Source organism: Merops nubicus, unplaced genomic scaffold (genome assembly GCF_000691845.1).
Source record: "Merops nubicus isolate BGI_N331 unplaced genomic scaffold, ASM69184v1 scaffold18831, whole genome shotgun sequence".
Taxonomy (NCBI): Eukaryota; Metazoa; Chordata; class Aves; order Coraciiformes; family Meropidae; genus Merops; species Merops nubicus.
The window spans coordinates 17,317-37,167 of NW_008590052.1; the positions used below are offsets into that span (position 1 = coordinate 17,317).

The following is a 19,851-nucleotide window of genomic DNA, read 5'->3' on the forward strand; positions in this document are numbered from 1 at the left end:
TGGGGGAAAGGAAAAAAATGTCAAATAACTATATTAGAAAAGCATCTACTACTGACTGGTTGGATTGTATGGTTGGGTAAGCAGACTTTAGAATAAGGTCTAATGATTATGCATAGATTTCTGTGAGAACTGACAGGATCATTTTTTTGCACAGCCAAATATATTTTACTTTTAAGTACGGTTAATATTATAAAAGAATTTAGGACTATATTTAGACATCAAAGCCTCTGAACTTGGTGTTTCGTCTTTCCTGGCTAGAAGTTTTTGGAAGCATTTTATCCAGAGAAAACATCAGACACAGAAGTTCTGTGGAATTTAGGTTGTCTAAATATAGTCCTTTTTACTAAATTATGAAGTAGGAGTAGAGGACAATGCTCTTCTCTACATAAAGTAACAGACACTTAATTACATTTTCATTTATCTAGATGTAAACTGGTTTGTCTATGGAAACATGACAGCTTTTTTTTTTAATTTAGCCTTTAGACTGAAATATTGCAAAAATAAAACTGATCTAATTAGAGAATCAAAGAGTTTGAAAAAACCCAAACATTTTAGGGCATGTTTTCTCCCAATCATTTCTTAAAAAGATTTTTAAATATAGCAAACATGCTAATAAAAAGAATAACTTCTGAAAAAGAAGGGAAAAAAAAGTAAAAAAAAAAAGTTTTACTTTCTGTCTCTATTGAATAGACTTAACAGTTAATACTATGCCATTTTGACTGGACACATTTTCCACCTCAGGCTATTACATTACACACTTGGCAGTCTGAGGGTGGTCTCTTAAAGATAAATGTGGCAATACTGTGATATGTTTATTCAGTGGAAAAATCTATTTCAGAATCTAATCAGAATTATTTAAAAGATTTACTCTGATAGTTTCCTTCTAAGATATGTCCTGCAGGGAGTTGTTTTTGCCTGTATAGATGTTATCCAACACCTGCATTTCAGTTTATGTAAAATTTCACAAATTACATTTTGTTTTTCTCCCACTTACTGTATGCTTACAGCATACGTTTGGCAAACACTGAATCTCTTTAATTAAAAGTGTTAAATGACTATCTGAAAGGCACAGTCCATTGCTGAAAGCTTTTAAGGAGATTTCCTCCTCTTTCACTCCTGATTTAGTTGCTGTATGCATAACTGCAGCAATGTAGGTAGGGTAGAAGGGTTGATTTTTAAGCTCCAATTCAAGAATTACCTGTCAAAAACTTAAATTTTAGTTATGAAAGATTTTTACTTCTGCCCTTTTCTTGCTGATCAGCTGATAAGATGGTTTATGTTTGTCAACCGAGGTGTCTATTTAGTTATGCTCATATGTTCTCATTGTCATGTTGTACGGTGGGCAAGGAAGCAGGTATTGCCTGCATGTTATCCATCGACATGGAATTCATAAACATGAAATAGTAGGCAGCATCTGGATGACATGCAGCAGGAAATTAATGAATGTCAAATGTAGATGGAAAAAAAATGACTTGCTGAACAAGAAATAGCTCCACAAATCTCAAAATACATAGTCTACTACATCCGATTGAGGTGACAAATCCATGATAAAACGGGACATGGACACAGGGATTTCATAAAGTATCATGGAAGACCTACATTTAGCTAAATGCTCTCAATTCATATGGTGTAGACAGTTCTAAGGAAATAAACCAATCATTCACATGATACAGTAAGTTCGAGAAATTACCTACCCTAAATGAAAAATAAAGTTTTTGCTCTCCATACAAAAAAAGAAACACAGAAATCTAGATTATGTCACCCATCCAAGATGCCTTGCTACTTTGTGGAAATAAAGATATCCCCAGTTCCCTACTGAAAACTACCTTGTCTGCTTCTATTTATTTTGCCCCTTTGTCACTTTATCCTGCTAAATTCCTTTAAGTTTTGAGTTTAGTTATTGTCCATTTTCAAATAACATAATGGCGAGAATTGCTAAAAACAAAGGTCACTGCTGTATTTCTAACATATTCCTGTTTTGGAATCAAAACTCAAGGTGAAGAAAGCTCTTAATTACTGTTTCTTTGCTAAGAAAACATACTTGTAAAAAGCGACAAGGCCCAACAGAAGAGTAATTTACCTCTTGATTTCCTCCCATGAATATATGCCTTTCCAAGAAGTTGCCACGTTGGCCTGTACAAATCTTCCAAATCCAGTTGCCACCGATCTGGTTCAAGGTACCGGATAAGTTCTTCCACAGTACTAAATCCAGCAACAGCATTGTTTAAAACATCTAATGGTAAAGCTGATGGGGGTAGCAATGATGGGCTAGGTGCTTCTGTGTGGTGCTGCAATCAAAGCCAAGAGAGGAGTACCAATCAGAGGGTTAATGGATCTGCTTTGATGAAGTGCTGTACTTTATGAAGTTACATAGCTGGGAAAGTTTATAAGTAGCTGGCTTGTTTCTAACATACAGTTCACCTAATAAGACAAATGACAAGAGTCAAAAAGTACCTAACTATTCTTCAGTGATAATTGTAAACAAACTTCCACCAGACAATTTTCCCACTTCTTACATTCCTAGCCTTAAAGATAGAATTCCACTATACCTGTTCTTTGAAGAAGTTCACTGAGTGATGAAAAACATTTTAGAAACAGACAAAAGAGTGATTTGAAAATACAATCCCAATACAGGCAACAACTGTAACCTTCTAGAAATGGGAGGAAACACATTTCACATGCTGTGTTTCCTCTGACACTTAGCCACAATCTTTGTCTTCTTGTCTTTCAACGTAAAATATGAACATACCCTAGTACAAAGATAGCAAACATTCCCACTATCATCTATAAATGGAAAAAAAGCACCAGTTGTGTTTCATACAATACTGAGAATTATGTTTCTGGTTAAAGAGTAATGAACAGCCTAATAACAACATCTGGCACTACTATATTTATTTCTCCCTTAAGAAGGAAAACCCCATCTCCCCAAGGATATCAAAAGTACTTAAATACTGAAACTGAGTACTGGAAAAGTCTATGTACTTTTCTGCAGCACAGATCTCACTGCAAACTGCCTGGATCAGAGGTACTCAGTCACAGGCAATTCAAGCAAAGTGAGACTTCTGGTTTTTGCTCACTCTACAATCTGTTTAAAAATGATGCATTGATTAGTATTTTCAAACAGAATTCAAAAAAGCAGGAAGAACAGCTTAAGCAGGAAGCTGCTGCTGCACCACCGGAAGTTTCTTCAGGCTTCTACATAGGCAGATAGCACTACAGACATTAAGTCCACAGTCATACTCTAGAGCAATTTTTTGGGAACATGTAAGAAGGATGAAAAAAGATTTGAACATAGTAGTGATTTAGGGGATGGGAAAGACATGAAATCCCAGTATTAAATATGTACTGATACATGCATCACTGCTCTCAAATGTAGTCCACATAAGATTCAGGGAAGATTTATTCACTATAAATGCAGTCAAGTGTTGTGGAAGGCTGACCAGGGAGGCTGAACAGTATCCATCACTGGAGGCTTTCAGTGTCTGACTGGATAGAGCCCTGAGAAATAGTCTGACCTCAGAAGTGATCTATCCTGAGCAGGGAGTTAAACTAGAGACCTCCTGAGGTCCCTTGCTGAATTTTCCTACAACAATCCTACAACAGAGTATTAAGAACCAAAGACTAAATGTTCCTCCAGTAGAGTAAACTAACATGCTTCTTGCCTCTTCCCTGTGCAGTGCCTGTTAGTACTGCACAATTTTTACAGATGTATTTATGTATCTATCTATGTTGAATAATATATATTTATATACATATTTAAAAGTGCCATTCCACTTAGTGTCTAAATGATACTCAGTACTCTAACGTATACTGTATACATCGTGTTATTTTTTTCCATCTACAGTATCAGGTAAATTGTATTCATCTACCTTTTCAAAATAATCAGAGAAAATGATGAAATGTAACAGTTGTGCAGAAAACAAAATCCTTGCAATACTACGTACTTAACAGCAGTTTTTAAAAATACATATGCCTGTGATGGCGGTATTTCATATCAATGATTACAATTTCGTTTCTGTGCTCTCAAGTCTATTAAATATGCATTTTTGGTTATACTTAAATGTGTAGTGGAAGAAGCAGCAAATGGAAATAACCACCATGCCCTTCCTATTTTTTGCTTCAAGGGTTTTTTTCTCCCTCCATCTTCAAGAAATGTAGTCACTAGAATGATTGCGCTGCTTTTTAACTGAGAGTCTTACAAAGATAATACTATCAGAGATCTAGTGTGGTCCTACCATTACATTTACAATATTTCCATCATATTAAGCTATCACCATTTCCAATAGAGTGAGTGAAGTTGTTGCTCCCCACTCTTGATGAATGTGGATTTCAAAAAAAATAAAATATTTATTTTCCTCTTCTCTCCACTTCCCATGTTAAAAATAAGAACATGTTGATCCACCTATTTGGCTATGATAATAAAGCAACAGAATCTAGTCTATAATTTAAATATTTGCTCTTAGTAAAACATGCTACTCAGCAAGTTTCAAAATAGTGCAGTGACACTATAATTCAGGTGGTCAAAAAAATAAATATTCCAAAATTTTTCTTCCTGTTTTTCTCCACAATGACATATCTGTAGCAGTCACATTTCCTGGTTTGAAGGTGTTGGGTTTTACTAAGGTGAAAAACAAATGAAACGGTAGAAATAGTACCTGAAGGAAAGAAAAAAAAAATCATCTATTTTGTTGCCAGCTGAGGAATTTACTTTGGTGTCTCACTTCTAATGGGAGTTTTTCTTGCCAATGAAATAAGATGCATTCCAGATGAAAATCCATTGGTCCACAATCTATTTTCACACTTAAAGCTTAAAATATGCACACTTAGCAATACATATGTAGGAACTAACCCATTGATTTATGTTATTCTGGATATAGTAGGCATTTGCCCAAGTCAAAATATTATGAGGATATGGTGAATCATTGCGCTTAATGGTAACACAATTAAAGTTGTCATCACTTTCTAATCATTCTCACAGCAAACCAAGTCATAAAGAGAAGTAATTGAAACAGCAAAATTGCACAACTTCAAAGATGAATGTTTCAGAATAAAGTAGTTAAAAATCTCAAGATTAAGATTGTTTTTCCCAATAATATCTTAGTCAATTTAAGTGATAGTTAAAATGTACCAAAGATTAAAGATAATTAATATCATAAAAGCTATAAATGCTGTAGTTTATAACATCATAACCTTTATGAACTCTCAGTTCAATAAATTGTTTAATATAAATGGTAATTCAAATTATACTCTAAATTGCTTTTCCTTGCTAATAGGTACTACTTACATTATAATTTAAACTTTTCAGACAGAACGTCCACAACAACATAAAAATATTCTTTCCTTTGACTAAAATGATATCTTGGAATTTTACACAATTTACAACTTCACATGGCCTTCTCAACGAGTTTGTGTGTTCTATAGACAATCATTATGTCTGCAGTAAGGTTTTACTTTTAGAGAAGATAACAGGATAAATAACAATGTAAGAAATTAAAACTCAGCTTCATTGATGAGACATGCCTTTTAGAACAAGCAAATACAAAACTTCAGTATAACTCAGAAACGTAGCATCATAGTTGCAACTTCAAAATGCTGAAATGCTCCTTAAATGGAGGTTTCCCTCACTTTATAGCAAGCCCATCACTTCTATTACAATTTCTTCCGGTTAAACAATCTCAGATAAAAATCCATACGCCTACAATTTAATCTATGCCTCTTTCAACATTCCTACTCTGACCCTTGCCTCCACCTGCATGCCTGACACAAACTGATGTCAAGCCACTTTCTGTGCAGTGCTACCAACATCAGTACTGAGTAGGTCTCAGAGATGCAGAACAGTGGTGTAAAAGCCTCACAGGAGCACCACCAATGAACTCCAGCTGTTCTGCTGCACAGTGTTTGTGGAGACAATGAAAATGATCTTACAATGAAGTAGCTATCAGTCAGCTGTACATCTATTCTATAGCTGGTATCACCTAACTTACTCCACAGGACTATATCATGTCTCCCTTAATAAGCCAACTAGCACATAATTAAGCTTTGATTCAACAGATATTGGTATCTGACAGAGGATACAAAACCCAAGACAGCAAGACAGCAGATGCTTACTTAGGTATAGCAGCTAACCAAAACAGCTTTCCTGATGGAGACCATGTATTAGGAAGTTATGTTCTCCAAACTTCTCTACAATAAATACTAGCTGACAGTAACACTTTTTCTGTCATAGCAGCACATCCTTGATTAATCAATGTTATAGGCTTGAGACAATTTTTTTTTTTTATCTGTTCTGTCCAAGCATGAATAATATCCACCAAGACAGTTTTGAAAAATACATCAAGTTCTGTATTTTAATGTGACTCCTCGAGTAAATAAAACATCCCATGGTTTTTGGTTTTGTGCCCAGGAAACAATTTTAATTTACTTTAATGAGAATAATAACTTTTAAAGTCAAGATAGAGTCAAACAGTTGCATCTTTACTGTTAGTTAAAATGATTCAGGATAAAAACCAGAGCAGAAAACAGAGCTTCTGCTGCCCTGTAGAACAGCCAGGAATGACCATTAGTGTTGGATCAAACAGAATTTTCATTAGGTCTGTTTATATTGTATTTCTGTATGTGTACGTCACTCTATCAAAACAAATACCTTCCAGAATTCCCCTAAGGTGTGTACAACTGCAAAAGGCAAATAAACCAGTTTTAGTTAACAGTTTAAGATATGTACCTAGAAAAAAAGGAAGGAAATTATGTAAAGACTGACTTCACAAAACTATCCAGCCCTCAAGATTATACATAACAACAAAACCCCAAAAGAAACTTAGGGAGTAAAATGCATTTTAGGGTGCTCACAATGTTAGTTGTGCTCTGTTAAAGGAATTAAAGCTACTCCATCTAGACTGTTTCTCAAAGAGGAAATGGTAGAATAGTCTTATAAGCAGAATAAGAAGGCAAACAACCACCAGTCAAGCAGTAAATATGAACAAAGGCTGCAACACATGATTTTGGAATTACCTAGTTGAAGCTCAGACCTAAATGATGATTTAATATGCAGCCTAACTTGAAGACTTGTGATTAATCTCTTGTTCTGACACATATTTCCTGTGTGATCCTGAGCATAGTATTTAGGCCACAACAAGCATCAGGCAGTAGCATCTCCTTGCTACACCAGCATAACTTCATACAGCTGCATCATAAACAAGAAGTAATCTTTCTAGAAAAGAGTATTTCTCATTTCCTTTTCTCTTTAACTCAATCTTATTCACAGTGCAGAACTCCAACAGCTAAGCCATCACAATGAAAAGCCCAGCAGCTGCTAACACAAACACTTTTAGATTCGCTCTGGCACCAGGAATTTCATACCATGCAGGTTTGAAACAAAGCTTTATTAAATCTGTAAAATGAGCATACAGGCAACTCCTTGATCTCCCAATTTCTGTGAGAGAATGAATAAAACAAACATTTATTAAATGCTCATTATTGGTTTATCTGAAGAATCCACTAGTATTTTAGACAGTTAAAGAGTAAAACTTTGGAGATGAAACAATATATTGGACCTTTCCCATTCTGCCACTATCCATCCATTCCTTCCCTGCACTGAACCTGTTCCAAAGATCATCAGTTCAGAACAAAAGACCCCTCACCCACAATCTGGACAGGATCAGCTCTTAAGCACCACCACAATCACAGCAAAGCCTTCCTTCTGCTCCCATCTCATAGGATAGTATGTAGGTAGATAGCAGATAGGATAGGAGTGTCAAGGTGCCAAGGTCCTGACACTACTCTCTTCCAGTTAAAGGAGAGGCAAGAAATAATTTTGTTAGTTTGTTGCAGCCAGGAGTGAGGAATTTCATGTTTAATAACGCAATCACTGAGTGCGTAATCACTGGAACAACAAAAACAAGCGAGTCAAATATTTGGCGTGACAGGACTCCTACAAGTAGTGAATAATATGTTTAAAATAATTCCCTTCCCACAAAAGAAGCCTTTTTTTTTTTTCCTTTCTTGTCCTGAAGGAAACACTGTCAAACAGTTTTTGAATGAAAATCCACCCATCAGTTGGCATGGTGCAAAGAAAATATTAAACATCAATAACGGTTTAATCAGACTAGAAAGGACTCTATAACAAAGAAAACCTCAGAGGAACCTTTCCCTCCTCCAAAAGCCTACTAGGATCAGTAATTTGAAAAAAATACAGTATTCCTTCTAATGAAATACCCTTATAACTTTTTTTTTTTTAAGAAAAAAAAAATAGTTATTCTAGAGGAGCCCTCCAAGTCCTGCTTAGATTTACAGATACTCTCTTGAAACTCATAGTACATGCACATCCTTTTAACACAATAAAGAAAGACTGTTTTAGTCCTTTATAATCACAAGTAGCCCTCCTCTTTGCATCATTAGAAGCCATGTGGGAGAGCAGATACCCAACTCTTTCAAAGCTTGCCCTGAGGACGTGGAAGCTTCTTGGCATAACAATGGCTCTTTTCTCCCATAAGGACACGTAGCACGAAGCAGTAACTCTGAAAAGCCCTAGAAAACTTGACCTACCTGAAAAAGCCCAAACTTTTATGTGCTCGCCTATATACAGTACGAAAAAGCTAATCCATTTGTGACAGTCTGACACTTGTAAAGGCATCTTCTCTGTGCAATATTAGCCTGCAGCACTGCCATGCAAAATGTTAGTCCTGTTCCAGTAGCAATGCAGAAGGAAGCGGAGGTGATCTGTAGCTGGGCCTGGGCACAACCATCTAAGCAAAGAAATCAAGTTCCAGGACAAAAACGAAACAAACAAAACAAAAGGCAGCAAGGCTGATAATCTATTTTAGACAGCTAAAGCTGGGTAATAAGGCAGAGATGTTTACTTGCGTGTGACAGAGATGGCAGCCAGGAAAGCTGGCACAGTTCCCATGCTTTGCAGCACTCCTTTAGCTGAAGTGAGGGAAGTGAGCACGCTTGCATGAGAGAAGCAGCAGCTCCAGGGCTGCTAAGGAGGTGGGTCTGGTAAATTGAGCTTCAGTGGCACTGAAGTAAAAATGCACGTCATTCGGCTATCCTCACTTCAGGGACAAAACTTCTGCCAGCCAAATGACATACATGTAGGGGCATCAACCCTACACAGGATGGCAGCCCCCTCTTACCTTACTGGGCCTCCAAATCTCTGCATTTCACAGGCTCCTTGAATATTCTTTTCTTACAGTTTGCTGCAGCCATTAATCAAAAATTTGTCCAGCCTCTTTCCCATGGATGCTGGGCTTTCCTTTTATCTCACTCAAGACCTTACTTGCTGAGTATCCATGCACTTGCATCAATTTACATCTTAAAACCAGACGGAGATGACTTTCCATAACTTTAAAGCTGTATTTTTGTTAAGGCACTTTGTGGACGGCTTCCCAAATGGTGCACTATTTCTGCTCTCCAAAACTGCCAATAGGAGAAAGGTCACAAGGGAAAGGGGTGCAAAAGTAGTGTTGGGAACAGCCTAATGTTTCCTCAGGTTAATGTTTTGACATAAAATGTATTTTTTGAAAAGTTTTAAGTATTCCACCAAACAGTTTCTGTGCAGTTCACAGTGAAGGCTTGGAATTCTAATTTTGCTGGAAACAACTTCGAGGTGCTCTCAAGGAAATTAGCAGCATGGAAATAGCACAGGATATCAATAAGCATCATCTTTCTTCTAGCAAATTGCAGCTTTTTGCCTAAAGCCTGTGTACCCTGACACCCTTTGATATACACAACATAGATGTGAGAGCCACTCTTGTGAAGGCAAAGATGGCATATCTAGAGCAAGTTCACAAACTCTCAGAGTATGCCATCAACAGCAATAACTTCTGGAAGCCATCTTCAAAAAACTTAAGTGATTTGGTTAGTCCTTGTCAAAAATACCTATAATCACATATGTGTATGTACATATTTTTGTATTTATATATGTATTATATTACATTTAGCTTTTTCCTCTGGTCACATGTATCGGTAATAATCCACACCAATTCATTTTAAAGGAAAAAAGAAGAAAACTAATGATCACAGTACTATATTGTGTGAAAGATCTTACTGTCAATACACTTCATCGTGATGGTTGTAGTATCTTCTATTCCAAGGAAATGTATACACACAGAGAAGTATCTTTCTTGGATGCAGTTGCATGGAATTATTGATTTTTTCAGTGCACCTGGTAAGTCTCACTGAAGCAGCACATACTACTTCATCAGGATTTCACAAGCACTACAAATTCACCAAATTCCACTCTCAAGTCTCTCCTTCACTGAAAGTATTTATTCTTTTACAAAATGATCCAGTGATTCTCGTATTCTTTTGGGTAAGAACTTTCATTCACTGATTTGTTCTTTTGGTTAATTAAGGAGAGAGGAGCTATAAACAATTCTGCTTGAAAACTGTCTCGCCAGCATCTCTGCCAGCTGCAGTGGTCTCAAACCATGAAGAGTGCGGTCCCTGCAATCCCTAGAATCTATAAGGCTTGCAGATTCGGCCTGCTAGCTGCAAGAGAAGTCAAGTTTTGATGCCTTTCTACCTTTGCCATGGGTTTTTACTGTATTTTCTTACATTAAGAATTTGTGGCCGTAGCACTAAATGGTAAGGCTGTAGACAGAAGACTCAAGGAAATGCAAGATCTCTCATGACTCAGACACATTTCAACTCAGTAGGCAAACAGCCTTATTCTGAAAGCATGTCCTGATGTACTGAGTTGAATAGGGAGCATTTAAAAGCAAGCTTCATCTGTAATGAATCAGGTCTAATAGTACAGAACAAGTTATAGCATAGACTATCTCCATGACAAAAAGTTTCAAAGTGAAATCAGTATGCCAGTTTTCATCTAGAGTCCCTTCCTCAAATAATTTGTCTTTGTTGTTTTCAGATTACTGTAGTATCTACAGTAATCTGCAAACTAATTTTAGGCATATAATCCCTGCATTTTGGTTCCTGCAAAGCATACTTGTGGCTGAGTAATATCTAAACCATAACTACTTCCAAACCCTTAATTTTTAGTGAGCTCAGTCTTCTTGTTTATGTATGTCTCTCTTCTAAATGAGACTTTAAACAAAATTTACAGTGAGCTCGCTCCACTCCATACAAGTATATATCTGTCATAAGAAAAAGCCTACCTCTTGTATCCTAGTAACAACAGCAAAATATTTTGATTTCTGAACTTCAGAGAAACTTGCTTTATAACATTCTCAAATCAAACATATGCAATACATTTAAAGCTAACTAGATGTTTATTTACATCATGTATGTGCACATAGAAGAGTCACTACTGCGACTTGAAACTAAAACCAGTTCATAATCTTTTAACTAGGTAAAAACACTAAACCCAGTAGATAATTTTCTACCTCTAAACTAAGGGTTGCTACTGCAACTTAAAAAAAAAAAATAAATAAATAAAACCAGACCATAATTTTCTTTCTTGTATTATTTGAATGCTTAATAAAAATATTTAGTCTAATTCAGATCATGGGCAATAGGAATATCTATACACACATCTTAGAGAGTATGAAGAGTGTGTTTGTGTGTTTTTATAGACAAGAACCTGCTGAAAATGACTGGAAAGAGAATGTGTAGAGGCAAAATGAACTCCCAATATAGTTTCTCTTGCCCAAATCTCAAAAAAACCCTCTCTTTAGAGATCTAAAGTCCTGCAACGTGTCTTGTGTACGCAGTACAGTGTTAAGACAAGAAAGAACCCTAATGTCTAAGACAACATCTCCAAGTCTGATAGCACTTTTATTTTTTTTAGTATTCACAGAACTTGTCCTAATCAAATTAAGAGCTGCAAAGAATCATTTCAATGCGTGGAACGTGTGAGAGAATGCGTGTCTTTAAGTATTTGTTACAAATTTGGTTGACTCAGTTGTAGCAGATGTTGACAGGAGTCTTCTGCATTGACAAGCCTTGTTCAGGACAGTTGGTTACTTATTCCCATTATATGGGACTGCTTCTGACTCCTGGATCCTAACTTCTGAAAACACAAAAGTATTTTCCTAAATACTAACTCTGTCTTCCCTATCTTAGCACCTTCCTATCAACTCTTCCTTACTATACAAACTACTCATCATATTATTTGAAGATCAGCATACATTTAAAGATTATCCTCTGATTCTCTATCATCTCACACTGCTAAACAGGCCACCCGCAGCCTCATACTAATTTCCAGAGCATAACGCTATATTGATTACTTGCTGTATGTTCCAATAAACGTGATGCTTTCTCCTCATACTGCTCTGACTGAAGAGCTGAAGTAGAACACTACAGAGACCCTTCTAAAATGACTATATTATTTCATTTTTTATGGCTTTCTGAATATATCCACTATCACCTTTTTATATTTCTACTATAAGCTCTTGTGGTAACTTATTTTTTGTTTTGTGCTTGAAGTGTGCTTGTGATTAAGGCAGCAGGGCACTTCATGAATATTTTTAACAGTAATAACACCATTTTCCACTAAAATACTCTTTCATGGACATCCAAAGATACTTCAGTGAATGTTTGGGTAGACAGCTGAATAAGAAGTCTTTTTCAAATGCTAGCATAAATAAAACCTTTGCCTTCATTTAGTGAATATAAACTTAAATGCAAAAATATGTAGGGTCACTAATAGATGTATAAGTATTATAGACCCTATCCAACACCTAATTCTATTGGATGAATTTAATTATTTTTTCTTTACATAAAGTAGCATTGCAATTCATATATTTTTATCCATTAAATGATACTTTCTAGAACATCTTATTTTGATGATTGTTACACTTGCAATTCCTTAATACAATGGAAATTTTATAAAGAATTGCATACCAGATATTGAGAGCAAGAAAGAGAATCTCTCTTCACAGTATTTAAAATGAGTTCCTAACATTTTTTTTTTTTACACTTCAGATCAGAAGTCATACTTAGTGTACAGACCCCTGGCTCCAAATTTTAGCTGAACTTCAGCAGAAAGGGATTAACAGAAGAATCCTACTATGAACTAACTCCTTTCAGTGAAAGTTTGATGCTGTGCAAGTCCTGTAGACACACCTGTTGTAGGCTGAAATGTGGGACAGCTTTTACTTCAGGTAGGAGAAAGATTTGCAAAGAACAGTCTGAACTATGCTTAAAATGTGAAATTGTCATCTGAAAGGAGGAATATCATTGTAATTGAACAGGCAGTAAGAGCCTCAGTGTACAAACGAGTCAATTCAAAGAGACTCCCACAATCAGACTGCAGCAAGCCCCCAGGTGTAGTCCAATGAATGTTTGCTCAAATCTTACTGCAAATAGGGTTACCATGATTATTAATCACCGCATTTATAGACATACCCAAAATTCATACAGAGAACACACTTGAATCTGTTATATTTATGATTTACAGAAGGATTTTTCTTTTGTTCTCTACACAGAGCTCGAGCTTTTACTTGACAGACAGTAGTTTATAAGGAATAAACAGCCAACATAAGTGCAGCTCTCCTGAATAGAAAGGAGTTTTTGTACATTCTTCTCTGACAGGGGATGTGGTCAGCCATAATTAAAGGACATCATGTTTGCACTTTTTTAAAACAAACAACTCATTTTACTCAAAATACATGAATACTTATAAAAAGCTTAACCCAAATGGAATAACAGCAAGTGTTTCGAGTCAGGAAATAAACTGCTCCTTAAGTTCGCTCTAGGTATTAGAAATGGGTAGGTGTTGTTAAGAAAATGTTTACTTATTCCAGTATGTTCACAGGAGGTTCATCAAACGTTAAAACACTAGGAACGGCTATTTATTACAACTGGAAAGTGTATTTGGCAAGGATGACAAAAATTACTTCTACAGTGCATGCAGTCTTAATGTGATCCTTCAGTATACATGCTAAATTGCATTCCACAACGGGTTTCTGTTCATTTCATATCACAATAAAAGGAACACACCCAACATTCCTGTACAGCAGACATTGCAAATCAGAGCTTGTCCTGCCTTGAAGGTAGAAAGTCCTTGAACAAAACATTACAGGGAAGGAACCTCAGCTCTGTCCTCATATATCCGTTCTTAGTGTCATCAAACATGTTAAGAGATTTACCACATTTTAAGATTTGTGAAGAAAAATATTTTGGTTTGTTTACTTGTCACGTTCAAATTTTCTTTGTATGTAGCACACATATCACAAGCCAAAAAGTACAGTAGAGATTATGACTACATTGCCCACATAAAGATTCTTACACTGTATGAACAACTCAGAATTATAATTTGAGAGCTAGCTTTTGTAGCCCTATATTGCTAACTACAATGTTGTCCTGACATACTCTTAACATTCAGCTATATCACTTCTACCTACGTATCTTACATAATCTATAGCTCTTAATTCCCATTTCATGTTACCTCATTACACTTACATATATATTATGAACAAAAGGATAGCATATGTGATTATGTAACAACTAAAAGGGGAAATTAATTGGGAGAGTATGCTTAATAAGAGAAATTTAATATTTTAAACCCCTTGCAGCAAGGAGTAAAACATTAAAAGCATAAATACAAGACTGTAAGTCCTGAAGTAGAATAAATAAATGTTACAGGAAACCAAAACCTGGAGTAGGAGACAGTGTGATCCTGTTATGAAAAAGGCAAATCTCATTTGTATATATTCAGAACAGCACCATAACACCAGATTACTGAGTTGCCAGAGAGCTCTCAGCTGAAAACAGTGTTCAGTTTTATCTCCAGCACTTGTTAGATACAGGCAGAGAGAAAGAGAATATTCAGAGGAAAGAGCAAGAAGAAGAAAAGGTGAAGTATAATAAAAGATGGAGTAATACAAGTTTCTTTAGTCTCAACAAGACTACTCTTACAAGAGATGGGATAACAAACATGTAAGAGAGCATGTTTGGCTGTTCCCTGAGTCCATCAATGGCAGGAAAGATTTATGTTACATGTTAGCAAACAAAATCATACAGTGTAAAGCAGTGCAATTTAGGACTAAGGAAATCTCTGAAATCTTAACTCTTGAACATCAAGAACAGTACAAATACCAAACAATAATGAGCTTGATCTGTCTGCTCCCTGCTTCAAGTAGGACAACGGCTCAGGAAAGATCCCACCAACTTCCCTTCCAACCCTGCATTGTTGTGATTGCATTAGTCAGCATCTATCTGGTAACCTTGCTGTTCCTAGAAAACAAGTAATATGATGCCGAGGGAAATGCTGAATTCTAGAAACAGAAATTCTAAATAATTTTAAGATCTGTGCCATTAATTAGCTATGCCTTAAACTCTTATATATACATAACCAAACTCTAATACACCTTTTTCCTCAGTGATTATTTCTCCATTTGCACTTTTTAACCTTTTAGATTTATTCTGTCAATGCTGTAACAAAAATCAGTAACTGTATACCTAAATACAGAGTATTGGGTAGAAAACTATGTTTTGGGTTTTTTTTTGTTGTGCCAACCCACAAGCCCTTAACTCATATTAGAATATGAAAATTAATGAAACTCTTCCACTGTTGGACTTCAATTTAGGTACTTTGTCTTGAAGAAAAGTAGGGAGTCACAGGTTTTTAATAAGATTTCGCTCCTTGGGAGCAACAGAATTTCCTTTGGCAGTATCATTTAGAATTTCTTTGAAGTATCAAAATAGTATGTAATATAACCCATTTAAGAAGATGATTTTAGCATCATCTGTAAAATAATAGTAGACGCATTTCTGCCACGCTCTACTTTTTCGATCTCTATGTCTGCTATTTAAAGCGGATCCTTCAAGGATGTTTTGAAAGCAGACTACTTCATTCTATTTCTAGTAGGCTCCCATGAAATTTGGTGCTGTTTACAGTATGAGCTAAATCTATTAAAATAGAATAGGGTGAATTTTAAGGAACCACTAAAAAGTACCACCTCAGCCTGGTTATTGGTCTTATTTAAAAAAAAAAAAAAAAAAAAAAGAACCAACCTTTGAAAGAGTCTAATTACTATTATTAAAATGAAAAAATGTGTTCTTTGTACAAGCAATTGCTTCTCAGCTCTTGATGTATGTAAAAATTAAAAGAGAAGGAAAGATGAAATCTGCCAAGTAATAAACCCACAGTGTTACCACATCCAGTATGTTGTAGAGCAATCTCCCACAGACTGCTAGTAAATCAACTGACTTCCATTAAGCCTGCGAGAGCTTCAGTTATAGCACTGTCACTGTCCACTGATGTGGCCAAATTATCTCTGACTAACCTGGTAAACTAGATCAAGTCTTTTGATATATGTGCATATCTATTTAATTACATGGATTTGGGCTTGCTAACATTATATGAGTAAGGGTGGCACTCTCTGTAACAGAAAGGACGGAAAAATGATGGTGAATTATGTTCTTAACCAGGCCACTAACCCTCCTTGTAATGTTTTAAACATGTCTATTCAGACATTGATTATGGCCCCAATCCTGCAGCCAGCACTATCATCACGCTGACTTGTAGGGATCTCCCTCCGTGTGCACACAGCTCCAGCCATCTCCTATCACCTCACCTCTCTGTCCTTGCACCTTCACCAGGCTGTAAAGCTACAAAGCCAGAGCACTCACCTGCACAAGAAAGGAACTGCCACACACTATTCCTTACTATTACATTTAGAGACAGTGAGGGATTTTTTTATTTATTTCAAAAGCATAATTTTCAAAGAGCTGTAAAGCCTTCTACAGAGGCATTGATCATTGTAAATCTCATGTATACCCTTCTCATAAAGGGCTTTTTATCATCCATTAGAAAATGCATATTGATACATGTAAACATACTTTTCTGCACGTATCTATACTTAAAATATTTTCTCCCTCAGCCTCTTATTTGCCTGTTCGCCAATTCAGGAATACTGGGTGTTTCTTTCTGATGATTTCATGTAGAATATATGGAACTAATTACAGAACACAGACATCAAAAACTGTGGTTTTCTAAGCTTTAATTAACTGTGGTTTCACAGGCTGCTATTCATTGTAATCTAGGAAGTGGTTAGATGTGGGGTTTATTATCAGTTTAAACAAAGAGCCAAGGTGTGAGACAGCATAGGTTTCACCTGAATTTTCCAGCCCATAAAAAATATGATTTTCTGTGAACTGCAGACATTGTTTTCATTCTGTTGAACCCAACGTGACACAGTTACTTGCTGCATTAGCCTACCAGACTGAAAAATACTGGCTAACCACAAGTTTATCCTTTGATCAAGACAACAAGTGCTTCAAAACTGCCTGACTGTAAATGCTCATTTTAATGCTTTACAAAGCACTGTTTCACAAATAAGCAAAGTAAGAAGATAAATTAAGATGATATTAAAAAGGCATTATTTACAAGGATTGATCACCAAGTATATATATCTCATAAATTTTCTTTCCTGGCATGAGGGACAGACATTCCAATCTGCTATGGAAGAGGAGAAAACAGTGAGGGGGGAGGACAAAGCAACTTTGCAAGAAAAAACTGGTCAAGAACACTCACTGAAGAGATCTGTGTGGCTACTTCTGGAGGGATTTCTTCAGCCTGCACTGTACAGTGAAATCCCATGAGATAATCCGTTTAAGTTTTGTGAGCACAGAAACTCATTCCAGAGGTCCTTGAAACCAAAAATTAAACATAATGGAGGTATACTGCAAAATTACAGTTACAAAGCAATGTCAGATAAGTCAGGTAAGTGGACTGGAATGACTGCCATGCTTTACTGCAGAAAGAGTTGATCAAGTATCTGGAGAAACTATTTTCTGGTTTTGTAAACAATTATACATTTAAGATAGCTAATTGCCAAGAAGATAGTATTATCAGGTTCTTAGCCTTCTTCCACTATTTACTACTCAATCTGATGCTGTTTTGCATCTTTCATATTATCTGCACAGTCCCACTGGACACACATAAGGATTTGAATCAACAAATTATGATGTGTGAGCACAAACCACTTGGGGAATGGGAGACGAGACAAATTGTCATTTCAAATATACTGTCATAAACTTAATATAATCTGACTGAATTTAGACGAGTAAAAAAAAATCCCTTTGTAAGTTTATATTCCAGTTGAAAAGTCAGAAGAGGACATTCTGCTATTTAACAACTAAGGCTATATTCTGTCTTCAAAAAATATATTAGTATTAGATACGGGCTACCTCAGCAACTACTATGTGTTGTAAAAGAGAATTCCTGAGAAATGAGGATGCTTTAGTAAGCAACTAAAATACTGACAGCTCTCTTCTTTTTTTCTTCCTCTATTATTTCTCCTACAAAAAAATTAAACCAATATAATTCACTCAGGAAATTAGAGGAATAGGTATCAACTGTGAGATAAGACCTCATTGGGCAGAACATTATTCTCAGTGTAATAAATGCATACAGAGAAACAATTATTCATCCTTACATGTACCAATATACTTTTAAAAAACAATTAGCTATTTAAAGTTGTATAATGTGGCCATTATTTTGATGTGATCACTGTTTTACAGACTCCAATACCTAATATTTCCCACTGAAGGCAATGGGAATGGCTTGTTTAAAAAAATCTGTCACACAGACACTGTGATGTGTAACAAAGAACTAGAATCAAAACATCCAAAGATTTCAAAAGCCTATAAATTGGCAAGTATAACAATCTATTATTGCAATTTCAATTATCACTATAGGAATAGAAATAATGACTATTAAAATTTCATGCAATAATAAATCCAAGTTAATGGATTGTTAGAATAACTTTAAAATGCAGTTATTCTCCTGGCAAAAACACACAGGAATATTATTTGTAAGCAGAAGGATCCAACTATGACAATTTGGCACTGTAACTATTGCCAGTTACCCCCTGGGTAATCTGACTATTATTTTCTCTTTCTCCTCTAAACCTTGGCAGAAAACAGGAAAAAGCTGCCATCCCTTTCCTGCTACAGAAAATAGCAGCGGAAGGTACAAGGGACTTTCTGCAGGGAAACCACAGCCTATGACAGATCCTTTCTGGGTACAGAACACTGTACGTGACAGCATCAGAGCAGAGTATAACACAACCAGGCTGAAAAGTTTATATCCTGTGCCCTGTGCAAGATCTGTTTCTTCCTGGTTCTCTTTGAGGATTCTCTAATTGCTGATTAGGAGATTACTTTCATAGAAAAGGAGACAAAGGACAAAATATAAAGGGTGCCTACACAAAACAACCACAGTCTCAGAAAACAACAGTAGTCCCTGTGAGCATACCTATTATCTAAATGAAAATCTGCTAAAACCCCTTTACCAGCACTGTTACATATAAACACCAGGTGTTCATTTCTCTTCTTCTGTTTAGTCTTCATTCTAAGAAAATATATAAATGAAACCTTATCTATATAGAGATACTGGCTAGTAGCTCACAAAACCAACAGCTGATTTTTACTTTGCTCTTCTGTAGTGACATCACTTCAAAGATGTTGTTAAACTTTAAGTAGCAATACAAAAATCATAGAATGTCTGGGCTGGAACTCCAAAGGTCATCTAGTCCAAACCCCCCTCCATAAGCACGGACATCTCCATCTAGATCAAGCTACTCAGGGCTTCATCCAGCCTGATCTTGAATGTCCCCAGGGATGGGGCCTCCACCACCTGTCTGGGCAAACTACTCCAGGGATCTATCACCCTCATACTGAAGAACTTCCTCCTAATGTCTAACCTAAATCTACTCTTTTCTAGCTTAAAGCCATTACCCCTCGTCCTGTCACTGCAAACCCTTGTGAATAGTCCCTCCTCTGCTTTCTTGTAGGCCCCTCTCAGGTACTGGAAGGTCGCTATAAGGTCCCCCCGGAGCATCTTCTTCTCCAGGCTGAACAACCCAAACTCCCTCAGCCTGATCCTCACAGCAGAGCTGCTCCAGCCCTCTGATCATTTTTGTGGCTCTCCTCTGGACACGCTCC

General features: G+C 36.2%; 1 protein-coding gene across 1 annotated transcript in view; it reads right to left on the reverse strand.

The window, feature by feature from the left end:
• Positions 1 to 19,851, reverse strand: part of PDGFC (platelet derived growth factor C) — a gene marked incomplete at its 5' end in the record, with an annotated part of 55,006 nt that overhangs the window by 5,087 nt on the left and 30,068 nt on the right. Inside the window, one exon of the mRNA XM_008949769.1 lies at positions 2,081 to 2,288. Coding sequence (XP_008948017.1) covers positions 2,081 to 2,288 — 208 coding nt within the window. The remainder of the gene's footprint in view (positions 1 to 2,080; positions 2,289 to 19,851) is intronic.